Raw genomic sequence first — 26168 nt, forward strand, 5'->3', positions numbered from 1 at the left:
AGGTAATGCTTAAGATCCTGCAAGGTAGACTTCAGCAATTCATGGAGCGAGAATTGCCAGATGTACAAGCTGGGTTTACAAAAGGCAGAGGAACTAGGGACCAAATTGCCAATATCTGCTGGATAATGGAAAAAGCCAGGGAGTTTCGGAAAAACATCTATTTCTGTTTTATTGACTATTCTAAAGCCTTTGACTGTGTGGACCATAACAAATTGTGGCAAGTTCTTAGTGGTATGGGGATACCAAGTCATCTTGTCTGCCTCCTGAAGAATCTGTATAACGACCAAGTAGCAACAGTAAGAACAGACCACGGAACAACGGACTGGTTTAAGATTGGGAAAGGAGTATGGCAGGGCTGTATACTCTCACCCTACCTATTCAACTTGTACGCAGAACACATCATGCGACAAGCTGGGCTTGAGGAATCCAAGGCTGGAGTTAAAATCGCTGGAAGAAACATTAACAATCTCAGATATGCAGATGATACCACTTTGATGGCTGAAAGCGAAGAGGAACTGAGGAACCTTATGATGGTGAAAGAAGAAAGTGCAAAAGCTGGCCTGCAGCTAAACCTCAAAAAAACCAAGATTATGGCAACCAGCTTGATTGATAACTGGCAAATAGAGGGAGAAAATGTAGCAGCAGTGAAAGACTTTGTATTTCTAGGTGCGAAGATTACGGCAGATGCTGACTGCAGTCAGGAAATCAGAAGACACTTAATCCTTGGGAGAAGAGCAATGACAAATCTCGATAAAATAGTTAAGAGCAGAGACATCACACTGACAACAAAGGTCCGCATAGTTAAAGCAATGGTGTTCCCCGTAGTAACATATGGCTGCGAGAGCTGGACCATAAGGAAGGCTGAGAGAAGGAAGATCGATGCTTTGGAACTGTGGTGTTGGAGGAAAATTCTGAGAGCGCCTTGGACTGCAAGATCAAACCAGTCCATCCTCCAGGAAATAAAGCCAGACTGCTCACTTGAGGGAACGATATTAAAGGCAAAACTGAAATACTTTGGCCACATAATGAGAAGACAGGACACCCTGGAGAAGATGCTGATGCTAGGGAGAGTGGAAGGCAAAAGGAAGAGGGGCCGACCAAGGGCAAGGTGGATGGATGATATTCTAGAGGTGACGGACTCGTCCCTGGGGGAGCTGGGGGTGTTGACGACCGACAGGAAGCTCTGGCGTGGGCTGGTCCATGAAGTCACGAAGAGTCGGAAGCGACTAAACGAATAAACAACAACACCCTGCTGCCTCTTCCCAAGAAAGGCAGTTTGGAACAAAGGCTTAACAAGCCGCGGCTCATTCAGTTTCACTCATTCTTAAACGTCCGATTGAGCAACTCCATTCGCCTTGGCTCTTCCAGAAAGAAGCTCCGCACCTCACGCGCAGCATTGCAACCCATTTCACCAGCCGCTCCTAAAGCGCGCGCTCGTCACTTCCGGAAGCCGCTCTAGCGCAAAACACTCTTCTGCCGCAAAACCTTTGGCTTCTCCTCGAGGCTTCGCGCAAACGCACAGTCATCTCCCCGCCTTCCAGCTAACACATCCATCAATCAACCTCCACTTTCTGACCTTGAAGCTCAGGGACTTTCCGCCAAGGGCCAGTAAAGCTGTTCCTGGAAAATGCCTGTTATGGGATAACCGTAGTTTGAGTTGGTAGTCATAGCATGTGAAAAAGAGAGAGAAAAAAGATACACCTCCCTGAAATCCCAGATCCCGTTCCTGGGAAAGCTACTTTCCCGGGTTTTCCTCGACGGCCTCTTTTAATTGGGCGCCTAACGAGGACAGCTATAGCCAAGGGAGGCCCACCGGTCACGCCTCTTTCTCGTACCCACGTGGGCTGGAGACTTCCAGAAAGCCGTAGACGCTGCTGTGCGAGCCTCTTTTCGCTGCTCGGCGTGTTCCGCGGCCTTTGTCTCGCTGCCACCATGTTGAGCGCTGCCCGCGTGCTCGTTCTGCGCCGTGGAGGGGGCGTCCCGAGGCCCGCTCAGGTAAGGCCCGCCGAAGGGCGGCGGCAGCAGCTGCCAGTTCCTTTCCCAACGGAAGGAGTCAAGGGCGTTGGGAGGCCCTTTAAAACGGCCCCCTCTGTGTGCCTGTAGCCTGTGGTAACCGGAGGGGGCTGCCGCTGGACCGGGAGGTCAGGTCTTGCGGCACGGATGTTCCGTGGTTTTGCGGCAAGGAGGCCAGAGTAATTTCGGTTGCGTCGGGGCCAAAAGTTCAGGTAGATCCGCCTCCCCGTTTGACGAGCCGCTCAACAAGCGTTCGCTGGGACGCTCCCGGGCAGAGTATGAAGGCTTTTCCAACATTTTGGGGATGGGGGGAGGCTTCGGTGGGCCAACATGGGGTGATTTTTCCACCTCTTGGAGGCCCCGAGCGAGGGGGAGAGGGGCTTCAATGAACGGTTACCTTTTGCTTAAAGACGCGTGTGCTTGAGGTTTGGTTTTGGGTGGATGGACTGTAGTTACATTTTTCTCTTCGGCAATACTCCGGGGTCCTTACGGGCTTGGTCCTTACGCCTGGTGGCTTCAGTACAAAAGCCTTGCCAGTCCTGGTGCTTTTCGGAAGAGAGCTGGGTTTCGTTATCTGCAGTCCCCAGCCAGCACGGCTTAAGATTGCGGGGTTAGAAACCCCCCCGCCGGGTGGAAGGCGCCGGCAGGGAAGCTTCTGTCCAGCCAGCGCTTAGTGCGGGAGGGAGCACGTGCTCTGCCGCCAGTTCGGCCTGATAGGCTGGCGAAGCGGCGCCCTGTATTCAGTGGGCTGGCGAAGGGAGATCCTCTTCCTTGCTTTCATTAATAGGGTGTTGAACCATTTTTGTACTTAAAATCCGCGGTAAAGGCAGCGAAGTCACATTAAGGTATAGTGATTACAGCATACTTTTAAGAGGCCGTTGTTTAAAGAAATGGTATAAGGTCTTCTACTGCAAAAACGTAACTTATCTGAAATTAAATGTATGGGCTGTTTAAAATACAACACACAGATTAGAAATTTTCTTGGGATGTAGCATTTCTTAGTTGTGTTTTTTTGATGAAAGGAAGTTTTCAGATCTACGGATGCTGTTCTTCCTTGCGAATAAGTCGTCTTGAGTGTGCTCAGACTTGTTTATTTTCATTATTTCTGGGGCTGCAATATGAGCAGCTTTTGACTCCCCGTCTTGCTTAACTGAAATTTTTTTAGATAGGATTCTTTCCTCAGGAGAGGCATGTTTTGAAGATCGAAAGGCATGAAAAATGTTGGAAGAAGACAACATTATCAGTGAAGAATGCAGTTGCTCTTTATAAGTACATTATTATTGGCTGTTTTTGTTTTTATAGGTCATCTGGAATGGTTTAAGTCAAGATATCCTCAGAACTGTAGCAAGCAGGAACTATGTGTAAGTAATGAAATTAAAGCTCAAATGATTCCTCTTATATGTTGAAATGGAGAATCTATTTGCTATTAAGGGAAGCTTTGTAAATCTCATAATATGGATAATATGGCTGAACAAGCTTCTAGCTTTTTTCAGTGGTGGATGGAAAAAGCCTGTGAAAGCCATGAAACATCTGAAAAAAATCTGTTCTGTTAGAGAAATGGAGAGCAATAAAGGCAGGGGACAGTAGTGAGAATTGGAAACTTGGGAAATGAATTCCTATTAAGTTTGACAGAATCAAACCAAAATGTGCATTTATATATTTTCTTACTATCTTCCATATGAGCCAACATTACAAGATAAAATACATATTCAAGAAGAGAATTGAGAAATCGATTTCAGTTTCTGTAGATTTTCAGATTTCTGAAATTTTTGGAGATAAGTGTAAAGGTGTAACATCAAAAGGTGGTGCCTCTTGAGCATAAATTATATTTAAAAGAAAGATTTATTATAATTATATTTACAAAGCATAAGACAGAAAGGCCCTCCACTAGGACGGTATGTATAATTCAGTATAAAGAGTTGCTTTTGTGATTGAGGCGACATACAGGATGAGTGAATGACTAAATAAATGGAGCAAAACAGAAATAAAAATGGAAGTAACAACCGCAATGGAACACGAAAGCTGTGAGGGTTAGGCCCAAGTCTTCACAGAAAATGTGGATTTTCAGAAAGGATTTGAAATTACACGGGTTGTTTGGGAAGCAATGCTATGTGTAAAGGACCATGAGAGAAAGGGTGGTGTTTCTGAGACTGAAGGTGACCTTGGTACTGCTGGGGATAATGAAGTTTGGACAAGAGAGGTCAAGGGGAACAGATGGGATGGCAAGGCAATAGAGAAATTTAAAGGCAAAGCATTAGTGTTACATCAGAGCAGATCATACTCCAGTGTAGTGATTTAATGAGGAAATGTGCCATGATCAGAATGAAAATAAAATATTTTGACAGCAATGGATCAAGGAAATGGAGGGACTGACATGGAACAAAAGCAAACCGATTTCTTTGTAGTTGCTTTGATGAAGTTCTGGAAGGTTTGATTCATATATTGATGTAACTTGTTATAGAATGTAACACACAAACTATTTCTTTATCAACTATGTTGAATGTACTATCTTAACACATTCTCAATATAGCCAATGGTATTTTTGAAATTATTAAAAAGACCCTTTTTGAGTGTTTCCCATGATTTCAGAAATCCAGGCAGTACCCATTGACAAAGGAAAAAGATGATAACAGTCCTACATAGATTATGTTTTGGTGCTATATGTATGTTGCTCTTTCTATTTATGGCAGCTCTATATAGCAATTGAGGCCATTAGGAGTACCAGCTTCAGAGATTGGTGTACCTTGGTTCTGTTCAAAGCAGGTGAACTGTAGTTAACTTTTTTTGTATTTTTTTTTCTTTTAAAATATTTAGGCTGAAGGGAGTATTTGGATAGACTAACAAGTGAACGGGTTGAAGAAAATATATCCTTGTTCCCGTTTTTCTTAACTTTTCCAATTAGAATTAATGGTATTTATTATGCAAATATATGCTGAATATTATTTTGTTTCCAATATTTGGAAGATCATGATTGACAGTATATGTTTGATGCTGCTCTTGGTTTGGCATTAGGCTAAGCTGGTTGGAAATTCTGGGAATTGTAGCCCTAGCAATCTGAAAGGGTGCTGTGTTGGCAGAAGCAGTCCTAATTGGTCAAGGATTTTATTTTTTCATCTCAGTTAAATTCTTTGGAAGCAGAGGGTAAACACACTACTTACCCTGCAGTGGAAATAAATAAAACTAGGTGCTAAATTCCTTTTAAGCCTAACCACCTTACATTTCCCTTTCAGCTCAGAAGCAATCAAAGGAGCAGTTATTGGTATTGATCTTGGCACAACCAACTCCTGTGTGGCAGTCATGGAAGGAAAGCAGGCAAAAGTGAGTCAAATCAAATCGTTGATCCAACTAATGATTTTTATCACTGCTGATCATGTGAACCACTGCTGCCCATACCAGCTAATTCTCTTCTCTTATGTAGGTGCTTGAAAACTCAGAAGGTGCCAGAACCACCCCTTCTGTTGTGGCATTTTCTGGTGATGGAGAGCGATTGGTTGGCATGCCAGCTAAAAGACAGGCAGTAACGAATCCTCACAATACATTCTATGCAACCAAGCGTCTGATTGGGCGACGATACGATGATCCAGAAGTGCAGAAAGATATGTGAGGAAATGTTTTGAGGGTTTTTTTTAAAAAATTCTTAAAAAAAAGGAACAGCATACCTGCATGTATTTGCACTTATGATCCAAGTTTCTCTGTGTTTGGAGAGTTAAATAATTCCAGAGTTCTGTATCTTCAAGTATGTGTATGTGAAGATTAACATACAGTATGCTCTAATTTGTTGGTATACTTGCAGGAAGTTGCTAGAAGGAAGTATAAGATTACTGTGACAGGTTATGATCTAGGTGACGTACAAACTTCATAATTTTGGGAATTGAGAACTTTCTTATTTCTCTATTTTAGAACCAGAGTTTTTCGTAAGTAGGATTTACACTTAAAATGCTCCCTGAAAACCAGGGCTCTGTTTCTAAACCAGCATGTTTTCTAGGTTTAGCCCTAAGTACTGTGGGTGAGAGATCAGAAAGAAACAGCTACTGTTGAGATACATACTTTTGGCTTGCTATTTCCTCACTGATGGGAAATTTAATATCAGAGTTTAGGGGTAACGTTAAAGTAATAATAATGTATGTTAAGATTTTACAGTCTGCTAGCTTGGATGGTTTACCAAAGGTGGTATTAGTCCAGTGCTTTGAAAGTTGCTACACTTTTAAAAAGTAAATATTCCTTTAACTCAAGCCTGATTCCTGGTCACCAACTGACTGTAGTGTTTTGCCATAAAAAAAAATTTCTTGGGGGGCGGTGACAGACTCGGCAAGAGGCTAAAGGGAAAACTTCTTTGTCTCTTGTGAAGATGTGTTTCTTTTCTCCTTAGTCCCTTGTGATACTTACCTTAATGACTAAGGGGAAAAATGCTTTGCAAGGGATTACAGAAAAAAGTTCTCTGGGACTAAACATTTGTAGTCCTTTGTTGGAGAGGTCCCCACCCTTATTGTTAAGGTACAGCAGAAAGTGTGGGGCTTGTCAACTGACATGCAGAAGCCCCACCCCTCCTGATCAGGGGTTCTGTGGCCTAGCAAGGTCTGAAAAATCTTGGCCTAGCCTATAGCTCTGGAGTTTCCTGCTAGTATTCCATCCAGTTACTAAGCAAGTCTGCTTGTGGTTTTGTTTTTGAGATCAGTGAGGTGTTGCCAGCAGGGTGCTCTGCTCTAACCTTCTGAAAACGTTTGTCATTTCAGCAAGAACGTCCCTTTTAAAATTGTCCGTGCCTCCAATGGTGATGCCTGGGTAGAATCTCATGGAAAGCTCTATTCCCCAAGCCAGATTGGTGCTTTTGTTTTAATGAAGATGAAAGAGACCGCAGGTTTGTACAGCAGAACCTTTGTGATTGGTCTAAGGTCACTCATTCTTCTAACCCAGTTAACTTGCTGAAGGGTTAAAATGTGATCGGTTCTGTTATGCCATTCCAAACTCACCTTTAGATTATTTTGATACATTCCTCTGTGGGTTCTGCTCATTTGGTTTGGAGCAGAAAACTGCCTTGATACATGATTTGTCCCAAAGACTAAATGGAGAAGTGTGATCTTTTTAGGATGGCTGTGGCATCTTTTCTGCCAATTAGTCTGGCCTGTGCTTAAAATGCATCATATTGTGATGGTTCCAATTTCTCTCCCAAAGGGGAGGCAAATCCAGAGCTTGCATTGGCTAACGTTGAATGGCATCCTTCCTGTGTATTTTGCTTGGGGTAGTTTTTGAGGACAAGCTCAACATTGCAATTGGTATAAAATATTGTTGCTGGGATCCAAGAAGTCTGAAATGCTGGCTATATTGGTTTCCAGTAAGCTTCCAGGTCCAATTCTCAGTTTTAGACTTGCTTTTAAAGCCCTAAACACTGGGTAGCATACTTTAGGGGAATTTTCTGGCACATCCAAGTAAAAGTCCCTCTTTGGGCTGGCCCCAGAATTGGACCCTCTTCCTATTTCCTTGCCTGACTGAGGTTTTCTCAAATGCTATTTTTAATTGATTTTGTAATGAAAATAAGCTTCACAAAGTATTCTGTTGATGCTTGCTAGTGAGGTTGTCGATATTGCCTTGTTTGCATCTTGCTTTTGAAGCCCTACCCTAAAAAGCTGTTATAAATATGTTTAATTTTAGTGAAAGAAAATGTTAATTCCCATGCAAATCTGCAAATACTCTTCTATGATCTGAAGTATTACTACACATATTTCTACCCAGATTAAATTTTAATATCTGAATAGTGATCTCTCTTAAAATTATGCTTCTTTCTTAGAAAACTACCTGGGGCATCCTGCCAAAAATGCTGTCATCACAGTTCCTGCTTATTTCAATGATTCTCAGAGACAGGTATAGTTGCAGAAATTGGGGTTCCATTTCAATTTCAAGACAGAGAGATCAGAAAAGATGTTTATAGTTACTTTCGATATATGTTCCTTTATGGAAATGTTTTGTCAGATCTCAAAATGTACTGTGGCTTGCTTTACTTGACAAGTGTTGTTCATGTGTTTTCATTTATTCAATTTCTACCCCACTTTTTCCTCCCCAAAAATCGTAGTCAAGCAAGATGCAACAAAATAGGCTAAAATTAAAGCTCACCCACTGAAACTCCTTTTGAGTGAGACTGTATGAAGTAGATACTGTATTTCTGCAGAGGAAAGATGATAAAAAAGCTCCCACAAAAGAGGTTAAATAGGAAAAAAGGTTTCTGCTTTCATTGCTGTATTTGCAGCAAATCAAAGTTGATTTTCCCATTTTAAAAATATATTAACTTGGGGGAAACCTAGTCTTCCTTCAGGTTAATGCAGTAGGAACACAGTTCAGATTACAATTTGTATCAACAGCAATCCAGCTTAATCTCTTAAAAATCTGTTTTATATCAGAAATGCTTCTCTAAAATAAGTCATAGGTGAAAATAGTCTGTAATTCTCTTTCCTCTTGCAATTCCTTGTATGGTTTTAGAATCTGTTCTGGATAATCTTACAGGACAGATTTTGAGAATGCATGGGCTGTGGGTGGAAAGTGAGTGAGAAAAAGGTTCCTTTGCAGAAGCAGGCTTAATTGGATTCACCCCATTGTGTTGGATCTTTTCCTTGGTTGAACAAGCAGTACCTAACAGATTGCTGTTTTCTTCAAAGGCCACTAAAGATGCTGGACAGATTGCTGGGCTGAATGTTTTGAGAGTTATTAATGAGCCAACAGCTGCAGCCCTAGCTTACGGATTAGATAAGGTTGAAGACAAAGTGTAAGTATACAGTAGTCCCGTGCGATTGGCAGTGTTACTCCATAGCCTCTGGGAGCGCGTGCTTCGTTGGTTTGTGTTACCTATTAGAGCAGCAGATGTGCTAATTCCTTTACCTGCCAGCTTCAGTGTGTAGCTGCATATAAAGAGGGCTGCTGAAGACCAATAATGGCATTGGAAGGCGTTCAGGTAAACGTTCAGTTGAATTCCTCTATGCTTAACAAATCAGGTGATACACTTTTATCAGAGATACAAAGACGTTAAACTTGTTAATATATCGTTTTCTACGCAGAACAAGGGCTATTGATACTAAAAGAACATTACAATTAGGTATCATAAATAGAAACTTCTAAGATCTATTTATCAAATGGCACAATAATGGATGAACTCTGAAAACCTAAGATTAAATAGAACAAACCATGTTGGACTGGACATCCCATTGAGGTGTAGACTCAGGTACTAATGTGTGTCTTTTCTTTTTTTCCCCCCTAGTATTGCAGTATATGATTTGGGTGGTGGCACGTTTGATATTTCTATCTTGGAAATTCAAAAGGGAGTGTTTGAGGTCAAATCCACCAATGGCGACACGTTCTTGGGTGGTGAAGATTTTGATCAGGCCTTGTTGCAGCATATAGTAAAGGAATTCAAAAGAGAGGTAAGCTGTTTGTGTTTCATAAACTGGTCTTCAGGGAACTCTTTCAAGTGTAAACTTAATTTGAAAAAGAAAACTCGTACTAATATTTCAGAATTGTGTTTTACTTAAGTAGCAGGACATCTTGCAGGTTTTCAACATACTGCTGTATTCACTTCCTACCATTCTTTACTACTTGTACAATTCAATAACAATTCTGCAAAGCTTGTCTCTGCCTTATGAATGTAGCTTTGAAGTGGCAGCACCAATGAAATAAGCATATTATCTTTATCTCCAGAGCAGTTGATCTCTGAATCAATTCCTTCCCCCTTTTTTGGCAATTGTGATCATTCTGGGTCTAGCTCAGTGCTTATGTTTGCATTTTAATAACTGGAATGCAGGTAGACGAGAACTGGAAATGGTTAGCATTTCTGAGTGGCAATGTCCTTATATAGCTAGAGGGAACCATAGTATGAGATTCGTAGCAGACTAAGGCACAAATACTTTTCTTCAAATACAGATTTTTAAAAAATGGAAGTCTAGCATCTGTAACAAGTTATAAACTACAAAATGGTTTTGGCAATAAATCTTGTATGTTGCATCATATGTGTTGTAAAGTCACTTAAATGATGGGCTGTGCAGTGTTAAGGAGTGCTGCCACTTGTCTTCCTTAGAACATAAAATTATGATCCTGAAGAATCAGTTGGAATGTTGATTGCGTGGCAGGCGGTGGAGTGTCTGTATTAAGCTTTTATCCCAATTATCAGATTTATTTAATGTTTAATCAAGGCTACATAGAAGACAGTGAATTCTATACTTGTCCTTTTCTTTTTAGACAGGGGTTGATCTAACCAAAGACAATATGGCTCTGCAGAGAGTAAGGGAAGCTTCTGAAAAAGCAAAATGTGAACTTTCTTCTTCAGTCCAGGTAAGGAACTGAAAATAATTTTGCATGTTATGAGGGTTATTGCCCATTCTAGTTTTTGTATTGTATTTGGTAAGAGTGAGCTATGATACTGTATTGCTAAATATAATAGCAATTTAGGCAAGCAAGCTTAAACTATGTATATTTTTTACCTGGTTGGTGATTTGGCAAGAGTGGTGATGGTTAAATTCTCTCATATATTTGTAATATGAGACAGTGAGCATAGGCTTATGAAGAGAGCAGCAAGTACCACTTCTAATGAGGAATAAATTCAGAATGCAGCTAAGAACCACTTTGATTCCCAGTGGGTCATTCAGCTCATTGGTACCAAGGAGCAGCTTTAGGCCCTACCCAAATATATATTATCACTTCTCCCAAAGAAATGAATGTGTTTGTGCATAAGGTCAACAAAACTTAAAACTGAAGATGGAAAGGTTCCCTTGGAAGATGTGCAGATTCTGTCCTTTATCCTGGGGGATCCTCCCAGTGATATCTCAGTGATATACCTGGACCTAATTGATACTATGAGCTTCGAGATCACAACTATTGAATAGAAAAGCCTGCAATTTCCCAGTTATTTATTAAAACTAGCTCCATTTTAACAATATATATCAATCACTGAGCAGATCGTGTTTTGTAATATTGTAGAAAAAAATAATAAATCTTCGAAGTTAATAAAATACTATTTGGAGATGAGAAATGGCAGAAAAATTAACTCCTCATGGTTTTAGGTACTTGTCATTTTGCACTCTAAAGAAAACTGAAATACTGGGGGCAAGCATGGGTGAGATGGCATTGTGATAATAAATGCTGTGATTTTGAGTTTGGGGAACGTTTGATAGCCATTCAATACAAAATACTAATTTGGGAATTATTCCCATGGAGCCTTACTTAAATGAACCACACCTAGACATACGTTCTGGACAATTAATTGGTTTTCTAAAGAGGCCTTACACTTGGGGGCTGCTGCCATATCCATCATGAACAATAATTCATTGCAAGATCTGAAGGACCAATCTGGGGACAGTGTATCCTAGAGAAAGTCTGTGTGGTTGCTAAGAACCAACTTGATAGAATATAATCAATTGCCTCTGAAGATTGATGAAGGAATATAGTACCATCTGAGGTGGATTTTGATAACATTAGGCTTCAGACGGTAGCCGTACGTGGGCTGCTTAAAAGTTCAGCTATAGCTGCATCACAGAATATTTTTCAAATAAGGTTAGTTGCTAATTGTTCTTGTTCATTTCTAATGATTGTTAATCTTCTATTGCAGACAGACATTAACTTGCCATATCTTACAATGGATGCTTCAGGACCAAAACATTTGAATATGAAACTGTCTCGCTCTCAGTTTGAGGGGATTGTGGCAGATCTGATTAAAAGGACAATAGCACCTTGCCAGAAAGCCATGCAAGATGCTGAAGTTAGCAAGAGTGACATTGGAGAAGTTATCTTGGTTGGCGGCATGACTAGAATGCCAAAGGTACAATAATTCCTCTTTGACTTGGTGTACTTGAAGATCCTGTCATTTCAGCCTAGCCAAGTGCCCTTTGGACTACGCTTTGCTTGCTTAAAAAAACAAAACAAAACAAAAAAAACAAAAATTAAGGCAATGTGTTAATCAGTAGAGAAGGCTGTGTAGAACTAACTTTAACCCTTTATATGGGGTATTCTGTTTTTGCAGAATTGCAGTTATCCTTGCTAAATTTGAAGCCTGAGATCTCTTCGATAGCGAGTCTACTTTCTTTAGAGGTCTTTTTAAATTTTGTGGGTTTTTTTGCCAATACATCAGCATGCCATTCAGTGCTGTAAGCTCTCGAAAATACTTGAAGCACTGAAAGGGATTTTCAGCTTGAAGGGATGGGTTGTCTCCTGGGGTTGTGTGGAGTGGAGAGGAGCAGTAATCTCACTGAAGGTATGTAGAGGTCTCCTTGCTGTTTCTTACATATAGCCTACTACTATACTTTTTTCATGTGGATTAATTCATGCACTAAGCTAGTATTATTCTGGGCATGGCTTACTGCAGGGTCAAAGGGTAAATATTCCACCACATTTTTCCTGCTTCAGGGCAAATGGAATACTCCTGTAAGATATTACAGTGGTCTTGCAGACCTTTATATCTGAGTTTCCAAATTCCCTGCTCCTTTCAAGTGCTGAATCCGTCTGCCATATTCTGTGCTGCTTGACCATTTTCCCCTGCATTGCTGATAAATATGCATATATAAATTCAGGTGCAGCAAACTGTACAGGACATGTTTGGGCGGTCTCCGAGTAAGGCAGTAAATCCTGATGAAGCTGTTGCCATTGGTGCTGCCATCCAAGGAGGAGTGTTGGCTGGAGATGTCACTGATGTGCTGTTGTTGGATGTCACTCCTCTTTCCCTGGGAATTGAAACTCTAGGTGGAGTTTTCACTAAGCTTATTAACAGGAATACAACTATCCCAACCAAGAAGAGCCAGGTAAGAAAGTGTGTTTTTAGCTTAATTTGCCTTGAATTTTGTTGCCTTTGAGCAGGGCTTCATTACAGTATTAGCTTGCTGATCAGACAAAAAAACCTTTTATGTAAGATTGGCACCAAGATATTCTCTGTCTTTTAACCATCCCCAGAGGACACAAAAGGAAAGATGGATGTAGAAAAAAGAGGTGTGAATTCTTTCATAAGGTTCAACTAGAGTCTGTTTCTTTTAGAAGAGCATTCATCTAACTTCTGGGCAGCTCACATGGTTAAAAATGTGGGAATTCTATTTAAAAAAACCCAACCAACATCCATAAAACAATCACTGTAGTGGGGAACAAAATCATCCTCCCATGTCCCCTTGCAGCTTAAAGGGGCCCATCCATCCATCTTAGCCCAAAGCCTTGGGGAGGAGCCAAGATTTTCAGGAGTGTTTGATGTAATTCCCCTGTTTCCATCTACGCAGCTTTTGTTCAGAGCCTTTAAATGCCTTTTTTTCCTAATCAAGCACCTTCCATTTATATGAGGCTGCACCTCCCAGATTTCCTAGCCAACCAACGATGGACAATGCTGGTTGGGAATACTGGGGTTGTGATTTAACTTGTTTGGAAGGCACAAGGTGTGTAAGAGCTGCTTTAAAATAAAAATAAAAATAAATAAGCGTTTGTGTAATTTTGCTGTATACAAGGCTAGAGCATTAAGCTGCAGCTTCACTGTGGCAACAGCAGTGGTTGGTATTTGTGATGTAATTAGAAAATGGAGGTCAAAAGCTAGTAAAATGAGAGTGGGATTGAAAAGCCACTGAGAATGTTGCCTCATGCCTTTAAAAATGTATACAGTAGTTTTTCTGGCTTTTTTAACCTGTGCTTTCTAACAGCTCATGGAGCAGGTACTGAGGTTCCATTCTGCTACTTTTGGGAAATTACTATATCATGTTATTTAGTTATATGATCATGTTAGGTAGCATTAATGGTGTGAAATGTGCTTTGCTTCCACAGGTATTTTCTACAGCTGCTGATGGGCAGACTCAAGTAGAAATCAAAGTTCATCAGGGTGAACGGGAAATGGCTAGTGACAATAAACTACTTGGCCAGTTTACTTTGGTATGTTGGAATTCTGATTAATGTATTTTTTAACCTAAACTAATAGTCATAAATGAAAGTAATTTCACTTTTCCTGTTAAAACACAAACTTTCCCTGGAGCAGGAAATATTTGTGACAACAATTCCTCATTTATTTAAGCCTACTCTTCTAAATTATTAGCATTGGCAGATACGTATGAAAATAGCTCGCCATAACATTAATTTGGTTAAAGAATGAAGTTCTTAACTGTTATAGAATGTATACCCCATGAAGCTTTTCTGATTAAGCTTTTCTAATGTAAATTATGGAAACTTGTGTTAAGAAAGCATCTGTAATAAAATTTTCTGAGCATAAATACTGGAATTGTAGAGGAAATATATAGTGAATAAAGATGATTTTTGTTTGAGGTTGCTTTTGTTTGAGGTTACTGTGGTTCAGACTGCATAAGTCTTTCACTTTAGTGAATAATAGGTTGTACCAGCAACTTCACTCTAGGTTGCTGGGAGTGACAGAGCTGGTTAGTTGGAAGGGTCTTTTCTAAGTCAGCAGCAATGTACATTGTGGTTCCAGGTTGGGATTCCACCCGCCCCAAGGGGAGTGCCCCAGATTGAGGTAACTTTTGACATTGATGCAAATGGAATTGTTCACGTGTCCGCAAAAGACAAAGGCACAGGACGAGAACAACAGAGTGAGTACTTGGATTGTTGCCAGAATCAAGCTTTGTGTGCTGTGATGCAATTATCAACACATCATTCTGAAAAACTGTGTGGAAGATTTTTGACTGAGCACAGCATTGAGGTAGATTGTTGTTTATTCATTTAGTCGCTTCTGACTCTTCATGACTTAATGGACCAGCCCACGCCAGAGCTTCCTGTCGGTCGTCAACACCCCCAGCTCCCCCAGGGACGTGTTGGTAACCTCCAGAATATCATCTATCCACCTTGCCCTTGGTCGGCCCCTCTTCCTTTTGCCCTCCGCTCTCCCTAGCATCAGCATCTTCTCCAGGGTGTCCTGTCTTCTCATTATGTGGCCAAAGTATTTCAGTTTTGCCTGGAATATCATTCCCTCAAGGGAGCAGTCTGGCTTTATTTCCTGGAGGATGGACTGGTTTGATCTTCTTGCAGTCCAGAATTTTCCTCCAACACCACAGTTCAAAAGCATCGATCTTCCTTCGCTCAGCCTTCCTTATGGTCCAGCTCTCGCAGCCATATGTTACTACGGGGAACACCATTGCTTTAACTATGCGGACCTTTGTTGTCAGTGTGATGTCTCTGCTCTTAACTATTTTATCGAGATTGGTCATTGCTCTTCTCCCAAGGATTAAGTGTCTTCTGATTTCCTGACTGCAGTCAGCATCTGCCGTAATCTTCGCACCTAGAAATACAAAGTCTTTCACTGCTGCTACATTTTCTCCCTCTATTTGCCAGTTATCAATCAAGCTGGTTGCCATAATCTTGGTTTTTTTGAGGTTTAGCTGCAGGCCAGCTTTTGCACTTTCTTCTTTCACCTTCATCATAAGGCTCCTCAGGTCCTCTTCGCTTTCAGCCATCAAAGTGCTATCATCTGCATATCTGAGATTGTTAATGTTTCTTCCAGCGATTTTAACTCCAGCCTTGGATTCCTCAAGCCCAGCTTGTCGCATGATGTGTTCTGCGTACAAGTTGAATAGGTAGGGTGAGAGTATACAGCCCTGCCGTACTCCTTTCCCAATCTTAAACCAGTCCGTTGTTCCGTGGTCTGTTCTTACTGTTGCTACTTGGTCGTTATACAGATTCTTCAGGAGGCAGACAAGATGACTTGGTATCCCCATACCACTAAGAACTTGCCACAATTTGTTATGGTCCACACAGTCAAAGGCTTTAGAATAGTCAATAAAACAGAAATAGATGTTCTTCTGAAACTCCCTGGCTTTTTCCATTATCCAGCAGATATTGGCAATTTGGTCCCTAGTTCCTCTGCCTTTTCTAAACCCAGCTTGTACATCTGGCAATTCTTGCTCCATGAATTGCTGAAGTCTACCTTGCAGGATCTTGAGCATTACCTTACTGGCATGTGAAATGAGTGCCACTGTTCGATAGTTTGAAGATTCTTTAGTGTTTCCCTTTTGTGGTATGGGGATATAAGTTGATTTTTTCCAATCTGATGGCCATTCTTGTGTTTTCCAAATTTGCTGTCATACAGCATGCATTACCTTGACAGCATCATCTTGCAAGATTTTGAACAGTTCAGCTGGGATGCCATCGTCTCCTGCTGCCTTGTTATTAGCAATGCTTCTTAAGGCCCACTCAACCTCACTCTTCAGGATGTCTGGCTCTAGCTCACTGACCACACCGTCAAAGCTATCCCCGATATTGTTATCTTTCCTATACAGGTCTTCCGTATATTCTTGCCACCTTTTCTTGATCTCTTCTTCTTCTCTTAGGTCATTGCCATCTTTGTTTTTGATCATACCCATTTTGGCCTGGAATTTACCTCCAATGTTTCTAATTTTCTGGAAGAGGTCTCTTGTCCTTCCTATTCTATTGTCTTCTTCCACTTCTGCACATTGCTTGTTTAAAAATAATTCCTTATCTCTTCTGGCTAACCTCTGGAATTTTGCATTTAATTGGGCATATCTCCCCCTATCACTGTTGCCTTTTGCTTTCCTTCTTTCTTGAGCTACTTCTAGTGTCTCAGCAGACAGCCATGTTGCCTTCTTGGTTTTCTCTTTCTTTGGGATGTCTTTTGTTGCCGCCTCCTGAACAATGTTGCGAACTTCTGTCCATAGTTCTTCCGGGACCCTATCTACTAAGTCCAGTCCCTTAAATCTATTCTTCACCTCCACTGCATATTCCTTAGGAATATTAGTGAGCTCATATCTAGCTGATCTGTGGGTCTTCCCTAATCTCTTTAGTCTGATCCTAAATTGTGCAAGAAGAAGTTCATGATCTGAACTACAGTCAGCTCCAGGTCTTGTTTTTACCGACTGTATAGATGTCCGCCACCTTTGGCTGCAAAGGATGTAGTCAATCTGATTTCGGTGTTGTCCATCTGGTGAAGTCCATGCATAAAGCGGTCTCTTAGTTGTTGGAAGAGAGTGTTTGTTATACAGAGTGAGTTGTCTTGGCAAAATTCTATCAGCCTATGTCCTGCTTCGTTTTGTTCTCCCATGCCACGCTTACCTGTAATTCCAGGTGTCATTTGACTGCCCACCTTAGCATTCCAGTCTCCTGTGATGAAAATAACATCTCTTTTAGGCGTGTTGTCCAGTAGGTGCTGCAGATCCTCATAGAACTGCTCTACTTCAGCTTCTTCAGCATCTGTGGTTGGGGTGTATATTTGGATCATTGTGATGTTAGATGGCTTGCCCTGAATTCAAATTGAGATCATTCTATCGTTTTTTGGATTGTATCCAAGCACAGCTTTAGCCACTTTACTATTAATTATGAAGGCTACTCCATTTCTTCTGTGGTCCTCTTGTCCACAGTAGTAGATCTGGTGGTCATTCGATGTGAAGTGGCCCATTCCAGTCCATTTCAGTTCACTGACGCCCAAAATGTCTATCTTTAATCTTGACATCTCACCAATAACCACATCCAATTTGCTCTGGCTCATAGATCTTACATTCCAGGTTCCAATGGTGTGTTGATCCTTAGAACATCAGATTCGCCGTTCACCAGCACCGTCGGCTGCTAGCCGTCCTTTCCGCTTTGAGCTAGCTGTGTCATCATGTCTGGGGCTAGTTGAACTCATCCTCTGTTCCTCCCCAGTAGTATTTTGACCATCTTCCGACCTGGGAGTCTCATCTTCCGATGGTATACTGACATATCTCTGGTTGTACTGATCCATGGCAAGAATACTGGGGTGGGTTGCCATTACCTTCCCCAGGGATCGCGTTTAGTCTGACCTCTCTGTCATGACCTTCCCATCTTGGGTGGCCCTTCACGGTTTAGCTCATGGCATCATTGAGGTGCTCAAGCTCCAGCACCACGACAAGGTAACGATCCTTTGCTGAAGTTGAGGTAGATAACTGGTCTGATTTCGAAATTATAGACAGTGCTCTTAAATATGGGGACCTAATATATATGACTTCTGTTTCAAAAGCCTATGTGTATGCTAAAATGATAAAATAAAGGATATGAAGTAGAAATTGCTGGCAGTACTTCACATTCTACAGTCATAGACTGGCATAAACCACGAATATTGTCTAGTAAGATGTATTTAAGTGGGATCCCAAATTGTTGCTAATGGAGACTGGTTTTGTCAACCTAGAATAGGGTTCCCTAACTTGATGGTTTCCTGATATAAAATCTTAGGTATGGTTGTAACTGACTAATACGTAATATTGTAATCCTGCTATGTGTTGCATGTTGAGTTTGTTCAATAATAACATTCTGTAAAAAGAACGTGTTTTCACCTTCCTATAGTTGTGATCCAATCTTCTGGTGGTCTTAGTAAAGATGATATTGAAAACATGGTAAAAAATGCAGAGAAATATGCAGAAGAAGACAGGCGGAAAAAGGTAATGTTGGCAAGATGGTTTCTAGCTTCTGGCCTGAAATCTCTTTCAAGTAAAAGTCACCTTTTGGGCTTTGTGGGGAATGATTTCTGTGCTAACATCAGCTACACTGCATGTTGTATTAATTAAGAATAGCTTTGGTTTCCATTAGCTTGGCTTTTTTAGAATGCTCTTTTTTAAATGGTGAAATACAAAAAAATCCTACAACACTAACAGGAAAAAAGCAATTGTACAGTGAAGGAATAAAACCTAGATATATTATAGTTGTTAAAATAAACTGAAAGTGACAAACGAAAAACGAAAACTAACAAAAAATCCATAAAATCAGGAAAGTTAGATTCTTTCTAGTTACATAAAATTATCTTTGTTGTGCTTGTCATCACTAAGCCAAAATTCTTCATGAAATGACAAATTCCATGCTTTAGGAATATAGTTCAGCATCACATTAAGATCCTTAACTATAATATTTCTTCCCCAAATTGTACTGACATAAACAGTAATTTGAAACTAGAACAAAGCTATATCTGGACAAGACCAAATCATGTGAGTTAAAGAATCTTCAAATTTCTTACTACAACAATATGAGAAAAGCTAATGTCCATCCCTTTTTAGATGTTCTTTTGGGTGTCTGGAAGTGAGCCATGCTTTCAGTTCATATCTTTTGTACAGTTGTTGAATGCAACACAAAACTGGATTGCTATAGTTACTGCTTTTAAAGAGAAAAGTGAATCTGTGAATCAGACAAATAGCTGAAGAAATTGGTGCTATTTTCCATGCAAGTTAGGATGGGTTATTCTCCCATAAATATTTTTCTGGCCTTTTATTTTATATTCCCAGGGTTTGTTTAACCCTAACATTTACCCATACAAAACTAAAATAGTACACAGTCTTCCAAGTAATATCTAACTTACCCCACGACTTTAAAATACTTTTTACAAAATGGCCAAAACATCTCTTATACTTAACAAAAATTCTGATGCGTTCTGTGGTCAGATGATGGACTACATAAGAAACACATTTGCTCCCAAAAAAAAGTTATTGAAAAATTCTCCTGGGTTGTCCCTAACTCCAAATTAGGAGGATTTTTCCCCCCATTCTGCAGTTATAGGAAAGTAAACACTGTTGGTAAAGTTGGTAGCATGCCAACATTTCTTTCAATGGAACACGTGTTTGCCATGTTGAGTTAGTTTTGGTTTCTCTTTCAGGAGTTCATTCACTGCACATTAAATAAGCAAGCGTGTTGTTGGTAAGATGCTTAGGGAGTACAAACTAGCTTTCATATCCTATCTTACAAAGTTACTGTTTTCTTCAGGAACGTGTTGAAGCTGTAAACATGGCAGAAGGAATAATCCATGACACAGAATCCAAGATGGAAGAGTTTAAAGATCAGTTGCCTGCTGAAGAGGTAGGTATCCTGTGCTGACTTTTTACGAAGGATTTTTTATAATCTAAAATGAACATGTATGAATGTGGTGTGCTCCTTGGGCATGTTTCAAGTGGGTGCACCTTTTAAAATTGGTTCTGAGTATGCAAGTTAGGGACCTTACTTTATCGCTGATCTGTTAACTTTCTTGAGTCTCAAAAAATACCGTGTGGTTGAATAAAATTGTGCATAGGAACACCCTTTGTGTGTAATAGAAATACAAGAAGTCACAGAGGGGCAACTCCAACATTTTCAGATCAGAAGGAAAAATACCTGGAGATGCAGTGCTCTTCTGTCATAATTGGTTAGGTCTGTTTTCCTCTGTTTTTTTTTTCTTGCATGAATTACTAAAGGTGATAAGACCAGCCCCTAGAATCCCTGAATTTTTCCATCTTCTACCCATTTTCCAGCTTTCTACTAGTTTGCTTTGCTTCTGCTCTCTTGGGGAAAGATTCTCCACCGCAAATACCTGACATTACGATGACTGTCAGAAACACGTTGGAAAATACAGTTTTCACAGTGTTACTTGGTTAGCTGCTGCTACAGCATTAGGAGCGAGAGAGGCTGCTTTGCTGCCAGTAGAGCAACTGTAAGACAAGTGGGTGAAATTTAGTGGTCAGGCACAGCTTTCTGATTCAAACCATTGGTAAAGTGGTATTGCATTTCAACTTGAACAAAAGATTAGCCTCGCTACAGATTGAACTGGGATAAGAAGACTTGCCCATTTTCTCATCATATACATGTGTTTATTGTATAGGTAGTTCTAGCTTACCAACTGCCTTGTTCAGTGACCGTTCAAAGTTATGATCGTGCTAAAAAAACAACTTTACGACTGATCCCCACACTTATGACATTCACCTCAGTCATGACCTCAGTCATGCGATGACCATTATAGTCAGTATGTGTTGCCCTGTGCCTCACCTGTTGGTTTTCTTTTTTCCCCCTTGCAGAGTGGAGAGTTTAGAGAGGAAGGGATTACAACTACACAGCGGGGAATACACATTGAAAGCAATACACTGGCGCTGGCAGCTTTGAGTGCACTATGCAAACAGCTTGGTGTATTCTCACTGAGCACCTGCTCACTCTCTTGTAATTCCTTCCTCTCCAATGAATATAAATAGAAACATTAATTCCATTCTTGTTAATTATCCTAGCGCCAGGGTGAGCATTCCAAAGGGCAGGGGAGTAAGGAAAAGGAAAGCACAGTCACGGTCGTGTGATTTCCCACTTAGCGACCACTTTGCTTAGTGATGGAGTTGCTGGTCCCAAGTGTGGTTGTTAAACGAGGACTGCTTTAATCAAACTGAATTGCTGAATTTAGTCTTAGAGTTTCCAGCTTGCTTTTTTACTCTTTCACAAAGTATTTCCTTCAGAGAACTGACATGTGATTCCTGGGGAGTTACTGTCCTTTGTGAAGCTTGAGTTTTCCTTCAGATGTGTAGCAAATCAAACGTAGTTGAAAAGTAGTACATTGAAGACATCTTCTAGGGCAGTTCCTTGGCTGAGCTAGCTTTCTGTGTGCAGCAGTGTTTTGTATTAGCCTTTTGTTTTATGAATCCCACTTGCGTGCAGCCCAGGATGATCACCCTTGCAATTAGATTAGGCAGCGTGCTTGCTGCAAATGATTCTGCTTCTCCCAGAAAGCTAATTTTGCAGCTTACCTTTTTGCGAACCACTGACTAAGAGGAAATTGGCATCCACACTCTATAGATACCTTTGTAAGCACCCATGCTTCTTCTCTTCAAATTGGAACATCAGGGGCTTCCATTGTCTATTGCTTAAAAATGGCTGGATGTCCATCTGCTTAAATTTATGAAGACAACTGTGTTTTCCCAGCCTCTTACCTTATATCCAAGATTTGGGGTGGAGTTGGGAGCGCTTCCGTCCTGCAGGCTACGTGTGATCTGCAGGGCTTGCTGTTAGTCTGCAGGATCTCAAGTAAAGCTTGCCTTCTCACAACCCATTCCCCTCAGTTTTCTGCATATGCAGAAGTCAGGAAAGTGTGGCTTCCTGCTTTCTCCTACACATGAAGAATGATGGTTCCTTTCTCCACCTACAGTAGTCCCTGTGTCTGTAGGAGATGACTTTGCATGATGATCTTCCTTGTATGTTAAGGAAAGCTGGTTATGTGTTGCAAGAGGTGAAATTTTAGGAGAAAAACTAAAATTTAGGTATCATCCATTCTGCCAGATGTTTACAGGTAGTCCTTGCTTAACAACCATTTGTTTAACAACGGTCCGAAGTTAACAGCCTTGGAAAAAGTGCTTTACGACCTGTACTCTCATGACTGTCACAAAACGTTGCACCATCCCCGCAGTCACGTGATCACAATTCAGGCACTTAGCAGCTGGCTCACATCTACAACCAGTTGCAATATCCTGCAGTCACATGATCGCAATTTGCAACCTTTTTTTTTTTTTTTTGCCAGTTTCTGGCAAAAAAAAGTCCATTGGGGAAGCTAGATTTGTTTAACGACCATTGTGATTTGCTTTAACAACCTGTGATTCACTTAATGACCATCCCAAAGTGGTCATAAAATCGGGTCCAGTCACATGGTGACCCACTTAATGACCGCACTGCTTAAAACCAGTTTTCCTGTCCCTGTTCTGGTCGTTAAGTGAGGACTACCTGCATGTCCAAAACCCAACTCTTGGGCTATACTGAAAAATCTGTTGTATTACAGCTGTGGAAGGGTTTCTTTCTGAAACCTCCCATTGTTAATATATCTGTAACACATGATAACGTTAACTGTGCAGCCTCTTGAAGTGATACATCAAAAGTTGATCATGTCTTGATAATAGTATAGGTTACATGGCATCATGACACATTCCACAAAAAGCTGCAATGTTTATGGACATCTTTTTTGCAATTCCTTTATAGTGCAACAAATTGAGGGAAGAAATTGCAAAAGTGCGGGAGTTACTGGCTCGTAAAGATAGTGAAACAGGCGAAAACATCAGACAGGCAGCAGTAACCCTGCAGCAAGCATCCCTGAAACTTTTTGAAATGGCCTACAAAAAGGTAAGAGGACAACATATTAGAGTATCTATCTGGGCAGAAAGGATCCAGCTTGACATCCCAAAAACGTGTGCCAATGACCTTCAAAAGGAGTAGCCAAATGAGTGAAGGAAACATAAACACAGCCAATGAACTGCTAATCCTTCTGTGCTAAACAAATGATAATTTAGTAATTATATCTCATATTTTCTCTTAAGAACTCAAGGCAGTTTTGATAAGAGTAACCTTTAATTCTGCCTGATCTGAGTCCATTGCTTTAACCACTTTTTTTTTTCTCTCGGTCAATTGTGTCCAATTCTCGGAGACTGCCTGGACTAGTCCCTGCAGTTTTCTTGGCAAGGTTTTTCAGAAGTGGTTTGCCCTTGCCTGCTTCCCAGGGCTGAGAGAGAGTGACTGGCCTAAGGTCACCCAGCTGGCTTTGTGCCTAAGTCAGGACTAGAATTCAGTCTGCTGGTTTCTAGCCTAGTGCCTCAACCATGACGCCAAACTGGCTCTCATACCTTAACCACTACAGCACGCTGTTTATAGAAATGTTTTACCCAATCATAGTTTATAGTAATTTTGATTTTCCAGATTTGATTTTTATTTTTTATTTTGTATGCCTTCAAGTCATTGTGGACTCCTGGTGACTGCCTGGATAAGTCCCTGCAGTTTTCTTGGCAAGATTTCGGAAGTGGTTTACCATTGCCTTCTTCCTTAGGGCTGAGAGAGAATGACTGGCCCAAGGTCACCCAGCTGGCTTTACTGATCATTATATATCAGCTGGGCATACTCTGTGACATTAAACATGGTTGGTTTTGACTTAAGTGTGCTGCGTAATCCCAGTTGCTGTGCAAACCCAGCACAGTTTATTCAGCAAACCACATTTAAGCTATGGTTCTTAAAATACATTTTTGTGTTGTTCTGTATAAGATTCCACACAGCTTGGCATGACACATAAATCATACCACAGAATAAGCATTTCAGTTTTTGCATATTCATTTTGCATATTCTGTGCTGAGAGCTATACATTTTCAGTGCATACTGCCAGGGGTGGAGTTCTTTAGTTTATAGAGCCTATTGCTCAGAGACTAACAGCCATAGCGGTGCTCCAGTGTTAAGTGCGCTTACAGATTAACTGGCTCACACATGTTCACAGATTAAAAAAAAGAAATCCAGTTTCATAAAAATTATTGCCTCTCTTTAGGATAGTTGCATATCATTCAGAATAAGAGCAGTGGTTTATCTTCTTCAGCATGGGGAATTAAGAATGAAACACTGAACACTCCTACATTTGGCCTCTGTTGTCCTGAGGTACCTGTGGCCCTCCAGATGTTGCTTAAGTGCAACTTGCAACATCCCTCCTATTGTATGCAGTACTCTTCCCCTTGTATTTAAATCAATGGTCAAATGTGTAACTTAGGTACGAAAACTCCCATTTATCTCCAGAGGCTGAATGCAGCACACTTCTTCTGTGGTCGTAGTATCACAGTGTCTATGTGCAGGTGTCCTTGTTCTGTTGTTAGAGGGCCCCGAGTACAGTACTCTTTGGAAGAGAACTTTGGATGGGGTGATTCTTCCCACAGTCCTGAGTTGTCCCTTAGGGCAGAAGAACATTCACACAACTGAACTAATACTGTCTTTTCTTTTCTTTCCTCTTCACAGATGGCATCAGAGCGAGAGAGTTCTGGGGGCTCTGGGGATCAGAAGGAGGAAAAGCAGTAAACTGCAGTCTTGTATAGACTGGAACAGAAAGAGGACAATATTCCACAGCTTGATAGCCAAAGGACCTTCCTGAGCAGCTGTGGACTGATTTCTGTCTTACTGTGTTTTTGCAGTATTCTATACATACTTTCTCAAATGTATAAATTTAGTGACGGTGTCTACCAGAGAAATTGCTATCTGATTAAAAAATTAATGCAAGATAACTTCTAAAGGTCAGTGACAATTTAAGTGCATCCTGAGGATTCCTGGCGATCTTACCTCTGAGTAGAAGGAATTGGCGTGTTTAATTTGAAGGTCTAGAAACCATGTCTCAAATTCAGAGGGACTAGGATTCATCGTTGCTGAATTGTAAGTTCCATCCTTAATAATGGAGTCTCCTTTAGGGAGCAGGTTTCTGCTTCGGGGAAGAGATCATATTGGGACCTGTGGTCATCAGACGACAATTTATTTGGGAAAAGAACAAGCAGAACTACACCTTAGCTTTAATATCTCTCAAAGAATATGACTCATTTTAATATAACTGTAACCATAAGACAACTTGGATAAATGTCATGCATTGCTTTTGTAGGCTTTCTGCTCTGTCCAATGTCTTTTCCTTGCAGAAAATCTGATTCCCTATTAATAAATTGTTCTCAGTTGACCAAGTAGTCTGTGTGAAAACTTCGCTTTCCCTGCCCCATGGTATTGCTAAATACCATGCCTGCTGTAGACCTTAAGCTGCAATTTATTTATATTTTCAGTTACACAGGTAGCTTCCACATGTGGTGAGGCATATGAATGTAATCTTGCAGAGTCCAAATAAATAGCAATGCTGCACTTTGTGCTGCTTTGGTACCGTCCTTATCAAATGAGACACAAATTGGGGATTATTTCACTTCCCTTGATGTGTGTCTTAAAAAGCATGACTCTTCGTTGCTGATTTCCTATACAATTGTGCAAATGTGATAAATCTCATGGTTTGCTAAGGTTTTGATTGCATGATGTCTCTAAAGCAGTTCCTGTCCGTTTCTTGATTATTTTAAAGATAAATCATTCATGCAGAATTTTGAGCAAGTACGTGTTCTTGCTCTGATTAAAGCTGTATCTGAAAGCATCCTTTGTGCTGCATTTGAAAGTAGATGTAAAAATGACAGAAGCATGGGTGACAGGTAGAGAATCCTGCCTGCCAAGAAAGTTGGTGATCCTTATGGAGCAGATGTATATGTATGTGTGTGCCTTTGAGTCAGTGTTGACTCCCGGCAACTGTCTGGACAAGTCTCTGCAGTGTTCTTGGCAAGGTTTTTCAGAAGTGCTTTGCCATTGCCTCCTTCCTAGGACTGAGAGAGGGACTGGCCCAAGGTCACCCAGCTGGCTTCATACCTAAGACAGGACTGGAACTCATAGTCTCCCGGTTTCTAGCCTGATGCCTTAACCTTAACCACACCAAACTGGCTCTTCATTATACAGGTAGTCCTTGCTTAATGAGTGCCCTGCTTAGCAACTGTTCAAAGTTACAACAGCACTGAGAAAGTAACTTTACAACTGGTCCTCACACTTAAGACCATTGCAGTGTCCCCACAGTCATGTGGTCAAGATTTGCCACGTCGCAACTGGCAAGTACTTACAGCCATTGCAGTGTCATGCGATCACCACCTGCATGCTTCACAGCCAGCTTCCAGCAAGCA

At 40.9% G+C, this 26168-nt stretch overlaps 1 protein-coding gene and 1 non-coding gene across 2 annotated transcripts; both read left to right on the forward strand.

Annotated features, from left to right (window-relative positions):
- Positions 1-1840: 1840 nt before the first annotated feature.
- HSPA9 (heat shock protein family A (Hsp70) member 9) lies at positions 1841-25151 on the forward strand. The gene is made up of 17 exons (XM_063315833.1): positions 1841-1995; positions 3316-3374; positions 5244-5331; positions 5432-5613; positions 6747-6871; positions 7799-7872; positions 8661-8767; positions 9257-9419; positions 10231-10323; positions 11597-11806; positions 12555-12782; positions 13777-13881; positions 14432-14549; positions 18268-18362; positions 19672-19764; positions 22663-22803; positions 24445-25151. The coding sequence occupies exons 1-17, from the start codon at positions 1933-1935 to the stop codon at positions 24502-24504; spliced, it is 2004 nt and encodes a 667-aa protein (XP_063171903.1). The 5' UTR covers positions 1841-1932; the 3' UTR covers positions 24505-25151.
- On the forward strand, positions 14586-14651 carry LOC134488675 (small nucleolar RNA SNORD63). Its single transcript, XR_010066995.1, has one exon. It is a non-coding gene; the product is annotated as a small nucleolar RNA SNORD63 (small nucleolar RNA).
- Positions 25152-26168: the final 1017 nt, after the last annotated feature.

Source organism: Candoia aspera, chromosome 1 (genome assembly GCF_035149785.1).
Source record: "Candoia aspera isolate rCanAsp1 chromosome 1, rCanAsp1.hap2, whole genome shotgun sequence".
Classification (NCBI taxonomy): domain Eukaryota; kingdom Metazoa; phylum Chordata; class Lepidosauria; order Squamata; family Boidae; genus Candoia; species Candoia aspera.